Below are 22756 nucleotides of genomic sequence, written 5' to 3' on the forward strand. Positions count from 1 at the left end.
TGCTCGGCAGAGCGCCCCGAGCTCAGGGGTCGGGGCGTATCATTGGAGAGGGCACCCCGAGCTCGGTCGGGACGAGTCGGCGAATACAGGAGGCGCCCCGAGCTCGGTCGAGACGAGTCGGTGAATACAGGAGGCGCCTCGAACTTGGTCGGGCGAGTCGGCGAATACAGAAAATGCCCCGAACTTGGTCGGGCGAGTCGGCGAATATCCGAGGTCGAAGAGGCTTCCGAGGTCGAGCTGGTTCTGGGCCGGACCGAAGTTCATTCTGGCCGGTGTTGGCGTCTATTGGGCCAAAATTGGGTGGCCCTTTTATTGTGGGCAGGATGATATATTTCGTCCCCCATCAGGCTATGTGCACCTTAGAGGATTTTGGTTGGATATATATATATATTGAGTCCGCTAGTGGACGCATCCTTCTACTCGACCCATGCGCTGAAAAGAGGCTTCTAGCTTGAATTAAAAGTTAGTATTCCCCCAATTTAAAATAATAACGATAATAATAATTTACCAGTGAGAAGGCCATGTATTGCACTCCTTATGATAAAACATTCTCCATGGAAGAAAACCAAAGTCGCTAATTAGAAAAGTGCACACACACCAAAAAAAAAAAGCTAAACTAACAAAGAAATTAGTAGTTCCAGGTACTCCAATTTAGCAGAATCACTCCCTGTTGAGGAGCATCAAAGCTAGAAACATATAACTAGTCCATTCATAAGACAAATAAAATAGTTTTACTGGCAGTTGAATGCTTGCACTGAAAACGGAATGCATATTTGATGGAGAAGAACTTCTCTAGCTTCCAAGAATCAATAGAGGCACAAGAAGAAGCAAAGACAAATTCCACAGCCCAGCACCCGTCTCTATTCTCCATCCGCTTGCCTTTGTGCTCATGGACGCATTTCCATTAGAATTCCCTTGAACGACAAAAACATGATCAAATTTGAGCATGATGAGAAGACTAAAACATCCGAGGCGCAGTAGAGGAATAAATAACACAAATCAAGCTGTAGCCCAACAATTGTGACCCTCCGCCATTTGAAAGAGGGCCTAGATTTATTTTTTAAAAAAGAGAAAGAACAATAAAAATAGCTATTCTTAAAAAAAGATAATAGGAGAAATAGTTTGGTAATTAATTTTGAAATAGAAAGTTACATAATTAACATATAACTTCATTTACTTCCTTGGTCCGTATAATTTTAGTTGAAAAGACTATAAAAATTTAATTTTGCCTTGGTTGGGAAGGGTTGGATGTCAGCCCTTGCATAACCTGGGATTCTAAGGCCTTTTCCCAAAACCTAATCCAACTTGACTTGTAAGCTGAGCTCCACAACTCAAATCCAACCCTAATCAATTTTTTGAGCTCAGATTTTGAATCAAGTTGAATCAGGTCAAGTTGCGTTGGATTAATTTAGCCAAGTTACATACAAAGACTCTCATACCACATGACTAATATCTACTAAAAGTATAAGAAAATAAATTAAGGATTGTAATGTAAGTATAACATGGATCTTAATCATTAATAACATCATTTTTCAGCCAAATGTCTATGACATAGTCTTTAACCCTGTGTGGTAGAGATCATGCATGCTACTCTATTCCTGCCTTGCATAATACAGCACCAAACAGTTAGGACCAAACAAAATTAAAATGTTATCCACCATTAATGAAGTCAAACTGCTGGGTCAGAATGTCATGTTTTTTTAGTGCTAGTTGAGTGCCATTCTGGGACACAGTCTAGCTCACCAGCGGTTGGTTGCAAATTAATTTTTTAATTGCTGTCTTCTACCTGCGAAGTAACCAGGTTTTTAACTTCAGCAACACTTATCACCATTATATCCATATCTAACCTATATTATATATGTTGTGTGTGTGTGTGTGTGTGTGTGTGTGTGTGTGTGTGTGTGTGTGTGTGTGTGGGGGGGGGGGGGGGGGGGGGGGGGGGGGGGGGTGACGTGGTCGCTTTCTCTGTCCAGGATCGATGGGGACTATGCTGTTGTAGAATGGCTCCGGCAGTGCCGACCCTTGCAATAGATGGCGCACCAGGTAGAAGGCGCCTCTTGCCGTAGGCTACCCTCTAGGCCTGCGGGGCTGTCGGATGAAAACCGGCACAGGACCTTCCCGCTGGGGAGCTATGTTGTGGGAGGCACCCGAATTTAGTCCCACATCGCCTGATATCGGAAAGATCCGTGCCCTTATAATGGGGAGGCCAAAACCTTTCCTTCCGAGGGCCTTTTTGTGGGACAAAACCGTTTGGGTGTGCCTAGCGCCTAAAGGCATGGTTAACGGCTCCCAGAACAGACAATACCTCGGGAAGGACGCCGTCATTTTCTCTGTCCAAGATTGGTGGGGACTATGCTGTTGTAGGAGGGCTCTGGCAGTGCCGACCCTGCAACAATATATATATATATATATATATATATATATATATATATATATATATATATATACATATTTCATGAGAAATTGTTCCTCAGTAATATTTGAGTTCGACCTCCACTTTGGGATGCACCAGTTGGGCGTCAAAAGGATGTATGCGGTGGCATCCAAGGTCACCTTTTTGTTCCTTTAGAGTGTAACACCATAGAAAATGGTGCAGGCCCCAGGCCATGACAGGATGTTCCATTAAACTTTGTTCTTGCTTAGCTGAATAACCCTATGATGAAACGCACAAGGAGGCTCGGATACAAGATATTACCACTGTTGCTTGCAGAATTCCCTTTAAGCGCATTTTCATATTGCTCGAACACCTTGGCATCAGTTGAATTCAAAGGTAGGTTCAGCAGTCCTGCACCATGCCCGCACGTTAAAACATCAACAGGAGAGCACAGAAAGAGAGTCAGTTCCTAACTTTCTACATATATGTATATATATAGAGAGAATAACACTGGTTAGAAAGCAAGAATGATCATTTAGCCAAGTGCATCAGAGAGTATAAATAAATATATATATATATATATATGAGAGCCGTGAGTGAGTTACTTCGAACTGGGACTAATGATCAGAAGCATCAGGAAGCAGGTGCAAGAATGAATTTATGCATCTCGTGTTAATGAGATTGATGATCGAGTGCTGAGTGTGCTTCTTACTTGGGCAATCGGAAGCGTTTGCGGGAACATGGCACCTGGAAGGGAGACCTAAAGCAAGGGTGACGTTGACCTTGAAGCTAGCGAGCTCTGGCTCGTTGCGATCTTTGACGAGGACGCAGACACACTTGAAGCTCTTTTCCACGACTTGCTTGACGCTGCTGCAGCAGTCTGGCGTGGGAGCTCTGGCGCTGCCCTGCATGTAGGTGAGGCATGTTGACAGCGCCATCACCTTGTCGGCGCACTCGGCTCGGTCGCTCGCATAGTCCGAGCTCGCAAAGCCGATCAAGCTCATGGCCATTAAAACAACGAACGCCGGCGACTGAGCGTAATGGACTAGGTTGAAGCTTGCCATATTGCCCCTGAAGAGAGAACTCAGACTACTTAGAGTTTATAATGGATCGGAGATCTATTGGCAGGTCCCTGCACCTTCTCAAATAAGTAAAGGTGGGTGCAGTTTCGTAGCAATCACGGTGTTTGCAGGTTAGGATGGACAATTCTCGCTGAATTGTTCAAGGAAGCGAAAGCTGGATCTTTGTCTCCAAGTACAGTAAACATTAAAAAACGGACCAAGCATCTTTCGTGCAAAAAAAACCAAAAAGATTCACCTTTCTTCGCACCAATCCACTATTGGATCGCACGATCAAGATCTATATGGCTAGATGAATGAAAGCATTCGCAATGCTTTGAGAGCGGTGCAAGACTTGATCTAACATCGCAAAAGAAGATCTCTTTCGCACGAAAGATACAATAATCGGGACCATTTAAAGCGGATAGATAGCATCAGGCTGAAAGCAATGTCTAACCATGCCAGCGCCCGCATTCATGGATTAGTTTTAAATGATATAGACTTGGAGAGGCATCAATTGTTGGAAAGGATGCTGCCGTCTGTATAGATATGGATTCTCCCTTAAAAAGCACGTTTTCCATCCGGATGAGATATTGACTTGAGGCAACAGCATGCTTCATTGTTCAAAGATTTACATTCTTTTTTTACCTTCTTTGTTCTGTTTGACATATTATGATACATCAACTTTTTTTTATTTGAGAGGAAATGATCAGGAGCCCAAATTCATCAAGTAGATTAAGAGTACGTGCATGCTCTCGAAGAGAAGCAAAGGCAAAGAAAAAAATATAACAAGGAAGCAAGCACCATATGAAGCCTGGTACCAAAAGGTGTAAACAACTCCTTAGCTTTAAGAGAAACATGCCAAGTCCGGTCTTTTAAGAGAGAGATTTTGGCGATCAATCCATCGAGTTGGCCAGACTCGTAAGAAAATACTCTTGGCGTTTCCATCCAGCCACAAAAGCCAGCCAATAACACTATTACCAATATTGCAATACATCGGTGGAAATTTTGCCATAGTAGTTATTCGCTTCCTAGTGGTTAGCCTCCTGATCGCTGTGGTTAATATCCTTTTCTTTAGTCGATCTATATCAGCCGAGACATCTGGATATCTCATCATAAAATTCTTGAGCTTTCATTTATTGGTCTCAGCGACCAAATAAGATTGTTGAGATTTTCGAGTTCCACAATATGTGCCCATAATTCTTGGGTTTTTTCTCAATGATGGAGAGTGGTTGCGCGTAAGCATCTCTTAACTTTGTGTCATGGAACATGACTGCAGAGGGACCCAGCCCAACCGTGAAGATGGAGATGGCAAAGTACAAGTAGCTTAGAGTCGCAAATAGTATGTCAAAATTAAAGCGATGGAGCGCGCAACGCGAACAGTTGGAGCTATCCGAAGCTAGCCTGGAATGAGGATATCTACGACAAGCACGGTCGGTATGCATGTGTTCCAGCTTCCATTAGGAATTCGGCCAGGCCACGATCCAATCAGAAACCTAACCGTGTGATAAGGTTTAGCATGATGATAGATTAATCATGAGCAAGTGAATTATGAAAGATGACGTACTCACCAGCTCATGGACATTTCAATAAGTATCTTTTCTTGAATAAACTTTAATGAAACGGAAAAGAACAACGAGAATACAGTTCAGCTGCAAAACAACGAGCCACTTCAGTGCTCTGCCAAAGAAAGGAAGTGATCTTCCTATCTTAGAGTTTAAGAATATGTTTCATTGGGGAGGATTTGGTGCTTAAATGGAAATGAAAATGGGTTACTTCTATTCTAACCGGTTGGTTGATGAAAGTCTCATTCCAATTTTAAGAGAGATTAAGATATCCCAATCTCCCAAAATTCAATCCGAGCCCTTATCTAATATTCAAATCCAATTCTGATTCCAATCACGAATCAAATGTATCAAAAAATATGACCATTTCAATTTTTATTTCAATCCATTCCAATTCTTATCGCAAACCTTACAAACCAAACGTGCCTTGAGAGTTCTCCCAATCTTACACACATCATCCATCTACCTAATTGATTCTGAATTGCTTCATACTCTTCACAAATGTTTCAAGAGTTTACAGACTCAGGGAAGAGACAGGCTATCCCAAGTATTAATTTTTTTTTGGCTAAAAATCCCAAGTATTCATTCAAGTGCGGGGTCGGAAAGGAAAAACAAACAAATTCAGAACAACTCATTACATTGCAACAAGAACCAGTGAATCCAAAATCAGAGCACATGAATCTAGCTTAGACGCCTCTAGGTTGAGAACGAATGCTATCGAAGAGGAGGAAACAATCGAAGTTGCGAAGGCTTGTTAAAACCAAGGACGGATGGCTCAAAAATGCTCCGACGCACAGGTTATTATAAACCCAACTTCAAATTAAGGACGGCTGCCTCGAGGGACTGAGGCAACTAAAATTTCTGGCCCCACAATAATTGCACGATCAGCCTCCAAAGCTTTTAAGAAAGGAGGAGGAAAACAAAACTGTTTCGGATGGGTCTCGAACCCATTCTTAAATCATCCATCATAGCATTGCATCTACTTAATAAACAATTACTTGTCACATAAAGCACATACCTAGGCTCTCAGGAACCCGTGTCCACAACCACAAACATAGGAGAGTAAAGAAACCAATCTCACCTGCGATAGCTTGTTGTTACCTTCTAATCTGAATTTAAATTAAAAAACAGAACCAGAACGCCCATCATCGCAGTACTCTCTTCTAAAACTTGAATATTATTTTAGGAACTTCGACACAACATCCCTTCCCCCAACTCAATTTCAAGAGCTCGATCCACCTGCCACCCAGACACAGTCCCTCGCCCTACTTATTTGATGCCATTTCAGTTTCTTCTAGATTGATGAAGGTCCTTAAATTCTGAGTAATATACCGGTCAGGAAAGACAACCAGCAATTATTAATTGTTCGAGCAGATAACATCACCCGTTCATAATCTTCATCTCTCACTTTGTTATGTCACCAATTACATTACCCAAACAATTTCATATAAATATAGCAAGTTCTAGAATGGTACCTGCTATGCAGTGTGAAGATGGGGTTCCAAAAAAATAATATTCCAGTTGATTCAATGTCAGCAAAAATCTAGACGTAACTCAGATATAATACCAAAGAACGATCTCTCAACGTTCCCGGCATATCGTGGTTGTGGTTGGTTAAAGTGCAACATTCCACTTTGAGGGAAAGAAACGAAGTCTAATTTATATCCTGAACTTGTAATTGGTAACCTTCTGAAAAAATTATACTAGACAATGGCTAAAGTTTTCTTTAGAAAAAACATATTTTGCACAATTTTCTGAGACACTGACAATGATACAAGTAGATCCACAATGAGCCCTTAAGGGAACCATCGCCACAGAGCACAATGAAAATTCTCTACCTCCTTTGAGAGCATTACCGGATGGACCTTTTATCATCCAATTTCCCATACAACACAAACAAGGCCAAGCAGGACGGAGAAAAGGACCTGCGCACCAGAGTCAACAAGGAAAAAATAAAATAAAATAAAAGGAGGGTCAAAACCTTTTGGGGGGGGGGGGGGGGGGGGGGGGGGGGGGGGGGGAAGGTCTACGAATTCAGTTTTTCCCCCATATTCCTCTAGCAATACGAAGAGAAAACAATAGGGCGCAGCAAAATAGGATAACCATTTCAGTACAACAGATTTTATTTCACACGAAAAAGCTGTAAGAAACTGTTTTTCTGACTGGAAAGTATCTGAATCAATAATCTTCAATAATTTCAACCTGACTTATTTATAGTAACTGTAATTCACAAAAATATTGTGCTAGGGCCACATTTGGCAATCTAATCACTGGGAAAAGAAAGACCTGAACCAAACATCAAGCAGGTAAAAAAAGCCATGCACACTCGTTTAGTAGGTCTAGCAACAGAGCCCAATATAGCAAAATGACAAAATCAAGGGTTTCAGTCTTGAAAAAGATTTGCACTCCAAATAAAAACCAATCAACAGGGGAAAGAGAAAAATGGCATTATTATTCATTTCCTAACTTAATCGGCATGCCATCTGACAGCTAGTTATTGCAATTACTTTCACAGACATATATTAGGTCCAAACAAGATACTACATTCCCTTTATTTGAAGCTTCGAAACATGATACTTCCATTTAAAGTAGTATATTTCCAAAATAGACGTAGCATATGTTAAACCAACCTACATTTTGCTTTCACTATAGCAACCTTGCTTTATACTCCAAGAAACAAGACCACTTTCAACATAAGTATGAATGGATGGATTAGCCATCATAATGGTATCCATCATAATGGATGGATTAGCATATGTTAACCAGTGACCTTAATATCCTTGGCCACCCCAACAACTCGGTCTGAAAATTTGGGCATTCTTAAAGCAAGGAAAAAAATGCCAGATGGTCTTTACTTTTTCAAGCGAAATGCCAGATGGTCTTTTCAGATGTAATTACCAGTTACTTCTGAACTAGGTCCATGATAGTCACATGCAGCAACAAGTAGTATATTCTTCATCTTTGGTTTAGCTCACAAAGTCCACAAATCAAACTCTAATTTCATTATACTCAACACAGGCCTAGGAAAGCTTAAGATTGGTTAAAGCTCAGATGACATTACATTTTTACAGGAATGAAGTGAACACAGGCAATGCATACAAGGACTGTTCGTTCACCAAAAGAAATGTCAAAAATGTCGGAATTACCTAGCGTTGCACTTTGCAGGTTCCAAATTATCATGCTCCTCCCTTTATATCGAGAGTTACATAGTTTCATCCCTAATTTGTTAGCACAAGACATTGTACTCATATAGTTCACGTTGATCATTAACGGTCCTTGCTACGTGATGTCCATGGAACCATAGCTTAGGGGTGGCAAACCACCTGAACAACCCAAGCTCAGCTTAGAAAAAGCTTAGTTCAGGATTGGTTCGAATGTAACCTAAATGAGCCTGAACCAACAATCTAGACTCAAAAGTAACTTCCAAACCAAGATAAAAAATAGACCCAACTAGATCATGCTCGGCGCTATTAGGGCTCGAATTTATTTCATTTTTTAGTTCATTAAATGTTAATTCATAATTGAACCAAGCTCTGATTCAAGCTTGAACCAATTGATTCAAGCTTAAACCTAAGTTGGTTCAAGCTTGAATCCATTTACAGCCCGATTTCGGATTTTCAAGCTGATCGATTACACTTGTTTTAGGCCCACTTCGAAATTAAGAGCAAATCAAGCTTGAAATAGTGGTAAACAAATCAAGCTTCATCAGACCTAGGCTCGACCAAGCTTCATCGGACCCGGTGAAAATTTGACCATAGAATGGAATTAAAACATTATGACCCAATGTGTACTCCAAGAATGCCGCCGAGTGAGCTGCTTTGAGGAAGTGCATGCATGGGACTCTACTTCAGTTCAGTAATCAGCTTATATCCATCATATGCTTTATTCAAATTAGGATTCGTGCAAAACTTGTTATGAAGTTACACTCTTAACCTCCATCTTAGAGCTAAATCAAGCCAATAATTTCAATGAGAATTAAAACACCAGTCTACCAAAAAAATACAATGAACAAATCTAATTTATTCAACCAATCCTATGCGAATGCCCACAACTGTCCATTAAGATAATTTGCATGCCAAATCACATTGTTGTCATGATAATGGCTAAAAGATCAATTGTCCTTGCATACGGAAGACAAACAACCATCACCGTGAATGGCACCAACAGTAAAGGTTGCACATTGTTACATCAAGCAGTGAAAGCACATGGTCAGAATATATACCCCATTTCATTGGAGAAAGAAATTTCTCAGCTGTGGGATTTAGAGTCTATGGTTTTGCCACTATAGTAGTTTTTTTATAAGCCCATCACAAGTTCAAGGCCAGGCTTCACCACCGGGAAATATTTGATACATAAGAATAAAAAGGGAAAGAGGGCAAAATATCAGGTTAACTATTTGAATATAAGAAGAAAATATGATCTATCACTGCTACGGAATCTAATTCCAGCTAGCACCCACATAAGAAAATTGTTGAGATTGTGTTTTAGGAGTTAACATCTAGGTCATTTCAGATCAGCTTCAAAGTAGGAGTGTTTAATTGTTGTTCTATTGGTTATAGCAAGCAAAGCCCTGTAGGGTCACAATTATTATAAGAGTTCATACATCTTTTAGAATCATCTCCAACAGTTTTTTAGTCCATCTTAAAAATATTTTAAAAAAACACCAGATATGCATGAGATCTTAAGGAAACAAAATAAGTAACTTGATGGATAACGGCATAACGCACATGAAAAATTATATAAATTCATGTCTTTTATAGCTTAAGAAAAAAATGGAACAAAGTAGAAATAAGAAAGAAACTTTGCATGCACCTCTAATTTCAACGTCTGACTCTAGGCTTGCACCGGAATTCTGCTAAAAGCGCTAGATGATCAGACGACCACTCAGCAGAAGGAAGAGCTGTGTCTTTCCGCAAGCTTTCCTCATCCAAGAGTTCCAATAGTGATTCCACTGTCAAAGAGTCCGCTGAAACCACAAGATGCAACACAACTTTAAAAACTAAAACAAATTGAACATGTGGTTTCCACATATCTCCAGATACCAATAAAAAAAACCAACAACAAAACAATGCCAATTCACTAAATTATAATAATAATTACATACGTTGCTTACCTGTGTAAAATATGTAGTCAACAGTGCAAATAAAATCCCTAGTACAATTTGTGAATAGAGGTTCGTTTGTTGTGGGATCCATTCTCCTCCTTTGTCGCTCTAAGCTGTGACCAATCCCCATCATTCTCGCAAACGAAGAATATGCACTAACCTGTGATACAGGTTACAAGTTAACACAGTGTATACTAGAAGATTCAGATCAAGTACTGCACGTATGAACATTACCAATGGAAGCTGGTGAGTTAACTTGCTAGCAGGGCGCAGAATACCAAGAGGATCCACAGCCAAGTCTGGATGCAGCTGATCTACCTTGCCCATTGCAAGAAGTGCATGAGGAGCACTACATCCACAACATTCTCATTAAATATTTTAGAATTATATATATATATATGTGTGTGTGCGAGCGTACATGTATGTGTAAATACACACATAAAAGAATACATGAAAAAGCACTGAAAGAAACTAAGAATAAAGCCGCATACAGTCTGGATGCAGCTGATCTACCTTGCCCATTGCAAGAAGTGCATGAGGAGCACTACATCCACAACATTCTCATTAAATATTTTAGAATTATATATATGTGTGTGCGAGCGTACATGTATGTGTAAATACACACATAAAAGAATACATGAAAAAGCACTGAAAGAAACTAAGAATAAAGCCGCATACCTTCCTGGAACTGAATTAAAATCTCCACACACCAACATTGGAATGTCCGCACTAACAGCAATTTTCTCCAATCCTTTTAAAAGAGTATGCACCTGAGATGATTACATCCATGACAACATTCAAGACGATCGGAACGAAAAACAAACATGAAATAAACATATGATTATTGAAATATGATAGAACTCAGAACCTGCCAGAGTTTAACATCCTTGTGATCCTGATGGACATTTACATGTGTATTTGCCTGCAAGGAAAGGCCAGAGCAGAAACAGCTGGTTAGAAGAGCTCCCCAATAAATGAATAATAGTACATGAAAGGACACCAGCAGTTCTACACAGCATGCCCACCCTTACTATAAAAACACATGCGGGGCTGCACAAGATGACAGGAAATTGCATATCATATCAGCACAAGGCACAACAATGATTTTTTTCTACAATAAAGACAAGCAAATAAAGAATAATTTTCATACTAGCATTGTGATATAGAACAGAAGCTACTCTCTACGACTTGCAGTTATGTCTACCATGGTTAATGGCTCATTTACTGATGAAAGACAGAAAAACAGATAGGCTGGACAGACTGGGCTTTATCCCCAGCAAATGCTGGACTAGGGTACAGCCTCACTTGAAGGAATCCGTGCTTTACTTGTTTACAGATGACACCAAAGATGCAAGCCACAAGCCTAAAACCTAAAGGTCCAGCAAGGTTTCTAACCTTATTCGTAATAATCAACCACTGTTTTCATAATGCATATGGCACATTATTATAAGAAAAATATAATTGAGTATTCACTTGGGTGGACATTGATTGGTTTCCCAAGCCTTCATAGAGAAGGTGAAATAAGCACCAGCTTGTAAAGGTGTGCCAGACTGTATGAACATCAAGCCATTTTCTCCATGCTAAGACTAAAAGCCAATGTGGACATCCAAGGAAACTGGGTGGCCCAGTTAAATTCTGTATGGATCAGGTGATGTCATAAAAGAGTGTGAAATACAATGCAAGTAATGTTAAGTCTAGACTTTAGTCATATATGACAAACATCTTAAAAAATCAAACATATCCATCTACCCAAACAAAAACTAGTATGCAGAAGAAGTTAGCATGAGAAAAAGAAAAGAACTTCACGTACCACACAAAGAAGCTGCCTTTTTCCAGGATTATCAGCACCTTGATTACTACTGAATTTTGCTTCAAGTACCACAATAAGAGCAATATTATCCTAAACACGAGGAAGACAGTTATAAAGGAACTTTAACAAAACTCGCAAGCAAGTAAAAGCTCAGAAATCTTAAATTGAGTGCAAGCCAGCAACCTTAATCAATCGACTCAAAGCCACTTTCTTCTGACTAGGTTGAATAACGGCATCTGTCAAAGACTGGGCAGCTTTATTAAATTCAACCTGCAAAATGAAATGAATTTATCAGCTAAATGACATAACAATACTCAATGACTAATCTAAAAGTGTATCTACCTCATATTTTTTGACATGTGAAAACTTATCCCTGCGAAAAAATGTGGCGCAACCATCAACTGCATTCGGATTTCCAATATAAACCTGAACCAACTACCAGTACTTAACCATATTTACAAGCTGAAAGCAACGGAAGTTAAAGTTCCAGAAGCAACTGAGCATGTGCAAGTTAACCTCTGATGTTTTTTTCTTGTAAAGTGCTTGATATCCATGCTTATCTAGTTCTGGTGCAAAAAACTCCTCAAAATGGTCACTTTGAACCTGAAAATTTTATAGCAATGCCATGTTCAGTGTGCACAATTCTGTCCCAAGACTGAACATAGTAATAGTTTTATTTTGAATATGAGACCAGCCATGTAAGGAGTGATAACCACAATGCAGCACAAACATCTTTGTATTGTTTAAGCTGTGGAAAGAAAAGAAATAGGAGCCAAAAATCTCTGAGAGACACAAGCACAAGGCCAATATTTTTTTCCCATGGCCAGAGACTTTGTATTATAAGTTTACTAATGAAATTCATCTGAGATTTAATGCCATCATTTTAAATTACAAATCAAAAACAAGATATGAGCGAACCAAATTTATATTCTTCATTAAAGTCTCAAAAGCTATCAATTTGTGATATCCGGGATTCTTCTACCTAACAGAAATTCAGTAATCAAGCCCCATGAAAGTTGTGGTGGAACCAGAAAACAGCTGATAAATGTTCTAGAAACTGACCACTTTATATGATACTCTCTGATATTAAAAAAAATACCATAAATCAGAAATATGTACCTCTTGAAGACAAAGGATGTCAGCATGGTAACCAATAATTTCCCGTAACAAATTCTGCCTGCGGTATGGCCATGAAAGAGCCCAAGAGGGGCAATAGCTGTATGATTCATTGGTCGCATATGCATCAGAGAGAATGTTGTACGAGAGAATTGAGAAGGTTCCAGAAGATGCAATGCGGCTATCAGGATCCATATGGCCCAAGACATCAACTCCATTCACTGGAATCATGCGTCGTGGAATTGGAGTTGGAGCTGGTATCACACGTGACATCATAATGGTATTTGTATTTCCTATGGGTAATTTTGTCTCTGCATCTATTGCTACACATTCAAACTTCAGAAAATGACCAATATCATCAGCTGTGGGTGTATACGTCCTAGATCGTCCGACTTCAAACAAGCCATCACCACTCCTTTCTGCCACAGTTGTGGGATATATTGGTGTGGAAGCATTGGTCAGGCTAGGGCTCTGGCCAGCATTAGATGTCGAAGCAGAAATCCCTGCATTTTTAACCCCAGATCCAGTGCTACTAAAGCGTCCAAACATTTCTTCCTCCTCTGTTCCATTTTCATTTGAAGCAGTACTTGCTCGTTCATGTAAAGCACGATGGTGCTGCCAAGCATCTGAAAAGCACGTAGGCGTGCAATGGAAACTCCTGGCAAGAGGTACTTTTGCCTTTACACAAACCAGGCATTGTAATGTTGCTTGCTCAGTTGGATGTACACTGCATACGGTAAATTTTTGATCACTTTGTACACGATACCTGCAGAACAGAATAAGAAATATATTTGAAAAACTCAGTTATACCCACTAGAAGCAGAAAAACATTTTCCAATTATGAACTTGTAAGAACTATCGTATCTGCAACAATATATGTCAAAATAATTTACCTTTCCAATCAATATTACTTCAACTTACATGCAGCAGGGGTAGCAAAAATTTTGTCAAGGAAACTGAAATTTATTCAATTTTACTTCCATTAAGGTTACCACATAAGAATTTTCAAAAGATCAGGTAGATTACTTCTGCATAAAGTGAAAGATAAACATAAAGTGATACTTTTATTAAAACAGAGTATTTTAAAAAACCCAATAGCAGGCACAGGGTTGTATTATGATCACTCTATGAAATTTTTATTCTTGTTGGCATTGCACAATGCTTTCTCTAGTAAGTTTAATTTTTTTTATAAAAAAAAAAATCTTCATAGGCAATATACAATCCATCACCAAAGCTACAATACCCAGCTTCTCCTGCAAGCCTCAAGTATCGCATTTAAAACTGGCACCTAGACTGCTATCGTGGGTATGATAGTGCAGACATAATTTATGGATTCTTGGTAACATAATTGCATTTCTTAGGGCCCACCATTCAAGGTAACTTATGATAATGACCACCATAAAAGCCATCTTTTTCCATTGAAAATATAAGGGGCATTTCTCAGTTTATGATTTCAATTTAACCATCTTTGTTAGATATTTAGCCATAAGATTTACAAATGACAAAATCTCTAAATTTTTACATTCAATCTTAGATAATTAATATTTGGCATGCAAAACAACTTTTAGCATCAACATTTTCAAAAGCATACCAACCTCCACATCCTGAACTTAGACAAAGCCAACATGTAACTCCACAAAATTGGAACTGCAGGATATAATATGACATGACACAATCCACCTTTATGTCTCCTACCGACATTAAAAGTGCTCAACACATGGTATCTTTTCTTTTAAGTATCATGCAGGGGCACTCTTAGTTTCAAGTGTTGAATACTTCAAACAAAGTGCCACTATGCCTTCAATGAATACTTTTTAAAGGGTCATTATGTTTTCATTAGAAAGTTATCACAATTTTTGACAATTCAACTATCTTAATACATTTTAAGTAACCCTAATTGTACCAGAGGGATAATTTAAACAACTCAAGAACCAATTGTCATTCCATAATTTCATTTGTTAGACAGCATCTCTCTCTCACATTCCTCTTCATTTTCTGTTTGAGACTTAGGTACATAACTATCAACATGCATTTATGCACACATGTATCCAAGGAATATCTTAAACAACTTGCAAACTCAAAGCCATTCCATTATAGTGTTTGATAAACAGCAATATGTCTTTCTCTTTCCCCTTTTCAATTTCACTTTTTTCAGATAAGCAACAAATGATGGATTACATTATACTGCATAGAAGCACAATAATTTCCCTCCACAAACATTCACAGCCTCAGATTTGGAAAGAGTATCCTCGTCCTCCAAACCGAAATTGTTTACTTTCTCGCTTACTTCTAGAAATTCCTTCCATGTTCATGAACTTTCATCATGATCCAAGACCAAAGAACTTGCTTTGTTAGCACTCCATTTAGATTTTCTCTAAGGGATTGGTTTCTCGCTCAGCAGTTAGTCATTGCACAACCACAGTGCCTTAGTCACCACTACACCCTCTAGTTATCAAATCATAGAGATTACATCTTTCATAAGTTTGGGGTTGGGGGGGGGGGGGGGGGCAGAGATGGTGTAGGTATTACTCTAACAAAGTTTCTATGTGGTTGGAATCTTTGTAGTTGGATTCTCTCCTATACTCTTCTCTCCCTACTTTGCCCATCTCCACTTTGTACTTATCCTCCTCTTCAAGCAACAAGAAATCAACCTTCTTCTCTTTCTTACAATTTAAATTAGCTCCTCAAGTAGAAGTAACTTTATTTTCTTCTCCTCTTAGTAGATCAAAGAAAAGCATGAAGTTATTGAGTACTGAAAAATTTTGTACATCTTCTTGTTGTTCATTTTTTTTATTGATTAATTTTTTTAAACAGAAATTTGCTTTAGAACAGAGGATAGATTTTGACTACTACATACGAAGGAATCTCCAATGACGACTTTAAGACTGTTGAGAATTTTTATGTTAGTGAGATGGGCTGTTTTTAGTAATTCAATCACAGTTTTTATTATGTTGTAAGTATAAACTTTATCAATAATTTAATCTTTATGTAGTTATTACATGTTTCTTGTTTTTACACTTTAACAGTCTATTTTTGCTTCAAATAATTTGTATCTTTGTATTATTTCAATAATTAACTAGTATGAATTTTAAAACCACCGAAGTAAACAAAAATCCAAGTGAATCAAGTTCGCAATAAAAACCACTATTCAATTGCCTAGAGGAAGTGGTTTGATTCCAAATGAACACCAATAACAGTGGGTCACACAATCAAATCCAATCAACCCCAACGCACACCGCATCAATGGCTATGACTTTACCTACTCCAAACACCACCAAGCTCCACATCCAAAACCGACACCAATGATTTAATGGTACTTCAAGGCAGTCATTTATCGATCTTTACCCATTTTTTATTTTATCTATCTTTACCCATTTATATTTTATTTGATTGTCTCCTTTTACCTAAGCTTACTACGATGTGTTTATCTACAGATGCAAAACTTGTGAAATAGCTAAAATAAACTAATTATCCTAGAAGTATTAGACAAAATTAACAAAGGATTAAATGACTAGTCAATATTGTGCCCATGTAAACAATTTTTTCAGTGCTATTAAAACCAAGTAATCGTCAACCCTATTAAAGCAAGTGATGGTGCTGGACGGCAACAGCTAACCCCTAATAAAAATAATCAATGTTGTTGGATGATAGAGCCTTTCATAATCCAGCAAACTCCAATCAATTTATAGTCTTCAACTTTTTAAACTTTTATAGAACAATATTAAACATGTTAGTGATTTCCTTTTTTGGTTAATTACTTGTCCATTAGATACTAATCAAGCACTAAATAGGAGAAGCTCTATCTTATAAAAAGTAATGATCATATGACAAGTATTTCTATTTCCAAGCTATAAAGATCAATGCCTCGAACAATATATGATATTTAATGGATTTTTATATTTAAGTATATCCAATTGTAAATTTTGATTATACTTCCCTTTCTTAATGTGCTTTTGCATGTGAGTTTTAAATAGTACATATACATATGTACATGCATGTATGTGTGTACGTATGTTGTAGCCCCACACCTAGTTATTGGGATGCTATCGTGTATGACACTTGAGGGATCTCAGACACTCTAGCACTTTTGCCAATTATCAACATAAAATTGCATGCTTGGAGTATAAGACAAAAGCCCAGCGTGCATGGCCTTCTCTACGAGGCCTCACTTCAATAATAAGTCTTGCTAATGCAGGCATTGTGCACACATCTCTATGGAAGCTATCAATATTTCCTCCCACATGCATAGCACATACCAAAAATTAGTACATGCCAGGTGGCAAAGTAACAAAGTCTATGTGGTGAACAATGCAATGCGATAGGGAAAAAAAAGTAAAGAAATCCAGTAGTTGACAAAATAAAGTATGACACATAATTTGGTATGTAATAAAGTACACGACAACAACGGGTTCTGCCAAATACTGTGGTATTCCTAACTATGAGAACGGCATTGTTTTCATTGGATTCCATTTGTTTATTCCTTTGATAGTTCTATCATATACAAAGAAAAATGTACTATTTGACCGCATAAAAGATATAACCAAGATTCGCCATTTCAATAGCGGATCCTGTACCAGTGCCACAGTAGCACTGCGTCAGTACGATATGGTATGAAGTCTTTTCGGCGTACCGAGTGTCAATACGCCTTTCATTCCAGATACCGGTACCTAACTGGTACAGGGTGTACGGTTCGGCCCAAAATGGCGAACCCCAGATATAACAAAGGATAATGGTTGATTTGAAATTCAATGAGAAAATATTTATGCCCATGGTCAATGTCAGTTTAAGTGCCTGATGAAGTCGGTGCCCTTAGTCGGCGTATTCTGATAAAAGGGATTAACATCTTGATTGTTTTGAGTAGCCCAAAAATTGATTTTAAATTGTCTATATTTGGGTTGGGTATAATGAACAACCTAGATGGATAGTGTAAACTTTCCAAAACAAGGCAGCTGGAGAAATAAAGAATTACCCCTTTTTTAATTACTCCAAATCAAGTCATGGTTCTCTATATAAATGTGGTATAAGGAAAAAAAAATGAACAGTATGCCAGTAAAAGAAATACATGCAGAAAAAGATGTTAAAACAACAGGCAAATGAATTATCGTATAAGTGTGAACAGCTACGGTGGATGGAGCGCTCATTCTAGATTTAATAAACTCAACTCAAAAATTAACACCCTGATGCATCCAAAGATCTCTTTAGACAGTGAGCAGGTAAAAATTAAATAGCAAAGATGGTTGGATAAGTGAGTACTGGAAAAACGAAGATGCACACAAGCTGTCTCTGTAAAGTAGTGACCTAGAAACTATGAAACTTGAACCACAATATAAGGGAAAAGTTAGAAGGTCAAGCTTCTTCACTGAGGAAATTGTGCTGGTAAGCATATTCTTTTCATTAGGAATTCATTCAAATAACTCTTGAGACAAACAAGATAAAAATGAAATGCATGCATTATCACTACAGATTTTACGTCATATTAGAAAACAAACTGCTTAAAAATATCAAAGAAATTAGTCTGATGTTCTTGCAAGGTTAACAAAAGCATCTGGAGAGTTAATGATAGCATTTCACATAAAATGTTGAAGTAAATGCAACAAAATTAGCACAAAGCTTGTAACCAATGTCCTATGAGGCCAGAATGATGAATAATCTGCATACATAACAATTTTGGGATCGTCAACTAAGCATGCTCACCATGTGAAAGCGTCTACCCTGATTGATTTTAATTTACTAAGCAAAAATATAACAAATCATCCCAAATAGCCTATGAGATTCCATTAAACATAATAATATATCTATACATATCAGAAAAATGGATTATACATTTTTCAGTTCGAAAGAGCACTGTTCGATATATATCTCCAGGTCCTTAGGCATAAGCCTCATACTATACAAATATTATTAACTAATTTTGGTAAGTAATGGCATGCAGCAACCATGAAACCAGCAGGTTATCAATATGGATATTTCACTATCTATAGTACCCACATGATTATCAACAACTACACCTAATGAGCAAGAAAAGATTTAAAAAGCTCATCTTGGCTTCCAACTTTCGTACAAGCTTTAAAACCCACGATGCGGAAGTTGTCTATCAAATATTTGAAACAAAACAATATCCTTTAACTTTATTCAGGCAATGCAAACAGCATATCACACTTTTCCATGATAAATTGCATTCAAAAAATTATTAGACTCATGTAAGCATCCGAAATAGTAAAGGTACAAGAAAATGCATCATCAAGATGAAATATACGCCTTTAAAAACACATGAACGAATTCAAGAAATCATCATTCCAAAACAATGAAATCCTGACTGGCAACAGATGACAAGCAGTACTATCACAATATGAAAATTTAAGCCGCCATCCAAGAGGGAAACAAAATAAAGAAATCTTAGCGATCCAAAAACCACAATAGAATCAAGAAACACGTTAAGCCTATGTCAAGAAAAGGCATCTGGAGTGAGAGAGAGAGCGCTCACCATTTATACCTCATGCAGTAGCCGTTGATGGGGGCAGACTCGGGGACATCCTCGTTGGAGATGGAGTTGTCTGGGCGCTTCAAGAGCACATACGGCGTTATCTCGCAGCCGATGACGGGGATCTCCGACGGCAGATGGACTCGCAGCACGCTCAGCATACTTCCCTCGCCTCAAATCCCTCGCTCCCAAGCTCAAACCCTAACCCTAACCCAAGAACCTCCTCCTCCCACGCCAACTCCACGAATCCAAGATTATCACCGTACCGGGGGCGGAAGCGGCGCGGATCCGCCATCACCCAACCATGGACTCCGCCAGGGTTGACCTCCCCAATCTAAACCCTAGAATCAAACGTCGCGAATGCCAGCAAAACCAAGAAAGGAGGCTCCCTCTTTGGATAAACCCTAGGGCAGCTGAAAGAAAGAAGACATCGATCTCAAGAACGTTCGCTGGTGAGAGTTCGATCGCGAACTGGAAACCCCTGGAGGAAAGGATGGGGAGAGGTCGGGCGAAGCGATTCGAGGATTGGGAGGAGGAGGAGAGAGGAGAAGGAGAGGGGGAGGGAAGGGAAAGAGAGGAGAAATGTTAGGGTTTAAAGGAAGGGTATGAGAGGAGTGGGATGAGAGGGGGGGAGAAGCCGAGACGCGGCGCTGCTCGAAGAGAGCTTTTCCTTCTGGGTTTGGGCGCAGTGGGGGTTGCTCGCTTTTCGCTCTCTCTTGGGGGTCGTCTCTCCTGTATTTAAAGGTGACTGTGAGGACAGAACTGCCTTTTTATTTTTTTCTTTTCTTTCCTAATTTTTCTCGTAGATTGTCATTATTCCTTATTCTTATCCCTGGGAATAGACGGAGTCTTACATTTCTTCTCTGCATTTTAGGGTCTAATGGATAATATACTCCGAAAGCAAGCTTTATTTTTGGGAGTTGGGCTTACCTTTTCATGCATGAGAAGAATAATGCAACTCATAGAAATTAGGGTGATGAGCAAGAGTGCTTGCAAGGCTAAGTTGCCAGGTTGGAATTATGTGCACCTAGGTATATTTTCAAAGCACTTTTCTTTTTTGGTTCTTCATAATTTGAAATAATAATTGATAATGGAGAAGGTTATATTGATCTTAGTTTAAAGTTTTTTATGGAAACATTACTTATGTGGAGACCTAGTTTCGCGGAGGCAAGAGGGTTGAGTTGCTTTGCGCATCGATCGGAAGATATTTTAAATTTATGGACAATAGGTTCACCATTTTGCCTCCTTTCTCGGAGGATAGAATGTCGTTTTGCTTTTTGTCGGTAAAGCAAATTGATTGATTGGGCAATATAAAATAGTAAAAAAATGATATGACAAAAATAGTAAGTTTTGTCGGTTGTAATGCATATAATTAATATCAAACATAATTTTTTTTCTTGTAGAATGGCATATTGTTTACTTTTGAGTCACAAACAATTGTAGATTTATTTGATCTAAAACTTTTTATTATCAATAGGAAGGTGGATGGTTTTTGGTAGGGTTCACATTATCAAGGCCAAATCGAACGGTACATCCCATATCATAGTACCATACCGATTCTGTATCAGTATTCAGTACGGAAGGCGTGCCGATACTCAGTATGCTGAAAAAATCCCATATTATGTCGTACCGATATAATGCTAGTGTAGCACTGATACAAGGTCCGGCGGCAAACCTTGATTTCTGATGCTTATTAGAAAATGTTGTCAAAGTGTAGGAAAGAGGGCTTGTCATTTTACTCCTTTTACTGTTAAAGTAAGATCTTGGATAAAAATTGAAATTTAAAATAGAATTAATGGGGCAAATTATAGCTTTCACTGGTTGAAACTTAAGAAAAAAAATGATAAAATACTACTTTGCAAGCACATGAAATCTATGTCAAGTGTAAAACTAAAAAAAATATAAAAATATAATGTTTAGTTATTCTCGTAGTAATAAAAAGAATTATATAAAGAAAGATACTATTTATGGATAAACTAAGTAATAAAGAGTTAACGGTCTCATGTTTAGATGGTTTATTTTACATTAAGTGCATAATATGAGTATTTCTATTGAGGTTAGTCACGGGGAGAGAGAGAGAGAGAGAGAGAGGGACAGAGGGAGGGAGATGGCTATTCAGAATAGCATTTAGGGAGACTATCTAGATAAGTTCATTTTTGACACGGGGTAAGATTTTTATCCAATAAAGAATTATATCAAAAATCTCATTCCTACCTTTTCTACCTTATATCCACCTCATGCTTGGGTATTGACTTCAACAAGAATTGAACCTTCTATTTCCTCACACCAATGGCAGAAGATGATACCACCATTTTTGCATAATTTTTGAATTTACACAAATAAAAACTAGAAAGTTTAATCATTGAGTGCTTGCTCGAATAGTACTTGGGCAAGAGATTGGATTGGGTTCTAGTTGGAATCGAATTCAAATGGCAAGGCCAGTATAAGATAGAAAAGATGAAGATTAGCCCCTCTTACTCTAAAAAAATAGTTTAATAAATATACCTTTTTAACATGATCAAATTTAATATACCTAAAGATCTTAACTCTTAGTTTCATTATTTAGGATTAATTATATAAAATCAATGAGATAGGTGATATATGTAATAGAAATAAGAGTGGATTGAATGAAGCGAAAAAGTGCTTCTAGAGTGTTAAATAACCAATGCATACATTGAAGAGAGAAAATTATATAAAATAATAATAAAGCTTACAAATTTATATGACTCCAAATATTGGATAATAAAGAGGTCATGTATACAAAGTGTGGAAGAAATAGAAATGTTGAGATGGAGATAGTAAAACTAGAAAAGATAGCTGAGAAATGAATATATTATAGAAATTGTCAAAGTTGCACAAATTATGAACAAAGTAATAAAAAATCGACTAGGATGGTATGTATGTATACAATGTAGATTTGAGAGTCTTCAATAAAAAATACTTTGGGTTGTGTTAAAGGTGAAGGTAAAAAATGGAAATATCCAAGATAATATAAATAGAGCTTGTGAGAAAAATACGGAGAAGCTTAAAATAACGTTAAAGATGATCATCGATAGAAATATTTGACAAATGATGATCCACAAAGAAAATTCCAAATAGTTGAAAAAAGGATTGGGTGGTTGTATGGTCACTATTCTATAATTATTATAATATTGTTAAGGATACCAACTATTGTAGTTTCTATAATTATTATAACATTGTTAAGGACACCAACCATTGTAGTTTACAAAGTCTTTGAAGATTCTCAA

The 22756-nt window shown here is 38.0% G+C and overlaps 2 protein-coding genes across 7 annotated transcripts; both read right to left on the bottom strand.

Annotated features, from left to right (window-relative positions):
- Nucleotides 1–507: 507 nt before the first annotated feature.
- LOC103716344 (non-specific lipid transfer protein GPI-anchored 6-like) lies at nucleotides 508–3816 on the bottom strand. Of its 2 annotated transcripts, XM_008804306.3 has the most exons (4): nucleotides 3692–3816; nucleotides 3087–3445; nucleotides 2696–2785; nucleotides 508–914 (listed from the first exon to the last, which is right to left on the bottom strand). In XM_008804306.3, exons 2-4 carry the CDS (start codon nucleotides 3436–3438, stop codon nucleotides 793–795), a joined length of 564 nt encoding a protein of 187 aa, XP_008802528.2. In that variant the 5' UTR covers nucleotides 3439–3445; nucleotides 3692–3816; the 3' UTR covers nucleotides 508–792. The 2 variants fall into 2 exon arrangements, with proteins under 2 accessions (XP_008802528.2, XP_008802527.2); XM_008804305.4 differs by lacking the exon at nucleotides 3692–3816 and having other exon boundaries at nucleotides 3087–3685.
- A 2814-nt stretch (nucleotides 3817–6630) lies between these two features.
- On the bottom strand, nucleotides 6631–20229 carry LOC103716343 (carbon catabolite repressor protein 4 homolog 1). Of its 5 annotated transcripts, none has more exons than XM_026808189.2 (12): nucleotides 19521–20228; nucleotides 13031–13793; nucleotides 12428–12514; nucleotides 12254–12346; nucleotides 12095–12181; nucleotides 11912–12001; nucleotides 10970–11023; nucleotides 10780–10871; nucleotides 10336–10450; nucleotides 10111–10261; nucleotides 9810–9963; nucleotides 6631–6922 (listed from the first exon to the last, which is right to left on the bottom strand). In XM_026808189.2, exons 1-11 carry the CDS (start codon nucleotides 19667–19669, stop codon nucleotides 9818–9820), a joined length of 1827 nt encoding a protein of 608 aa, XP_026663990.1. In that variant the 5' UTR covers nucleotides 19670–20228; the 3' UTR covers nucleotides 6631–6922; nucleotides 9810–9817. The 5 variants fall into 5 exon arrangements, with proteins under 5 accessions (XP_026663990.1, XP_008802524.1, XP_026663989.1 ...); XM_008804302.4 differs by having other exon boundaries at nucleotides 12254–12337; nucleotides 19512–20228; XM_026808188.2 differs by having other exon boundaries at nucleotides 19512–20228.
- Between the last annotated feature and the right edge of the window lie 2527 nt (nucleotides 20230–22756).

The sequence above is a fragment of the Phoenix dactylifera genome, unplaced genomic scaffold (assembly GCF_009389715.1).
Source record: "Phoenix dactylifera cultivar Barhee BC4 unplaced genomic scaffold, palm_55x_up_171113_PBpolish2nd_filt_p 000076F, whole genome shotgun sequence".
NCBI lineage: Eukaryota > Viridiplantae > Streptophyta > Magnoliopsida > Arecales > Arecaceae > Phoenix > Phoenix dactylifera.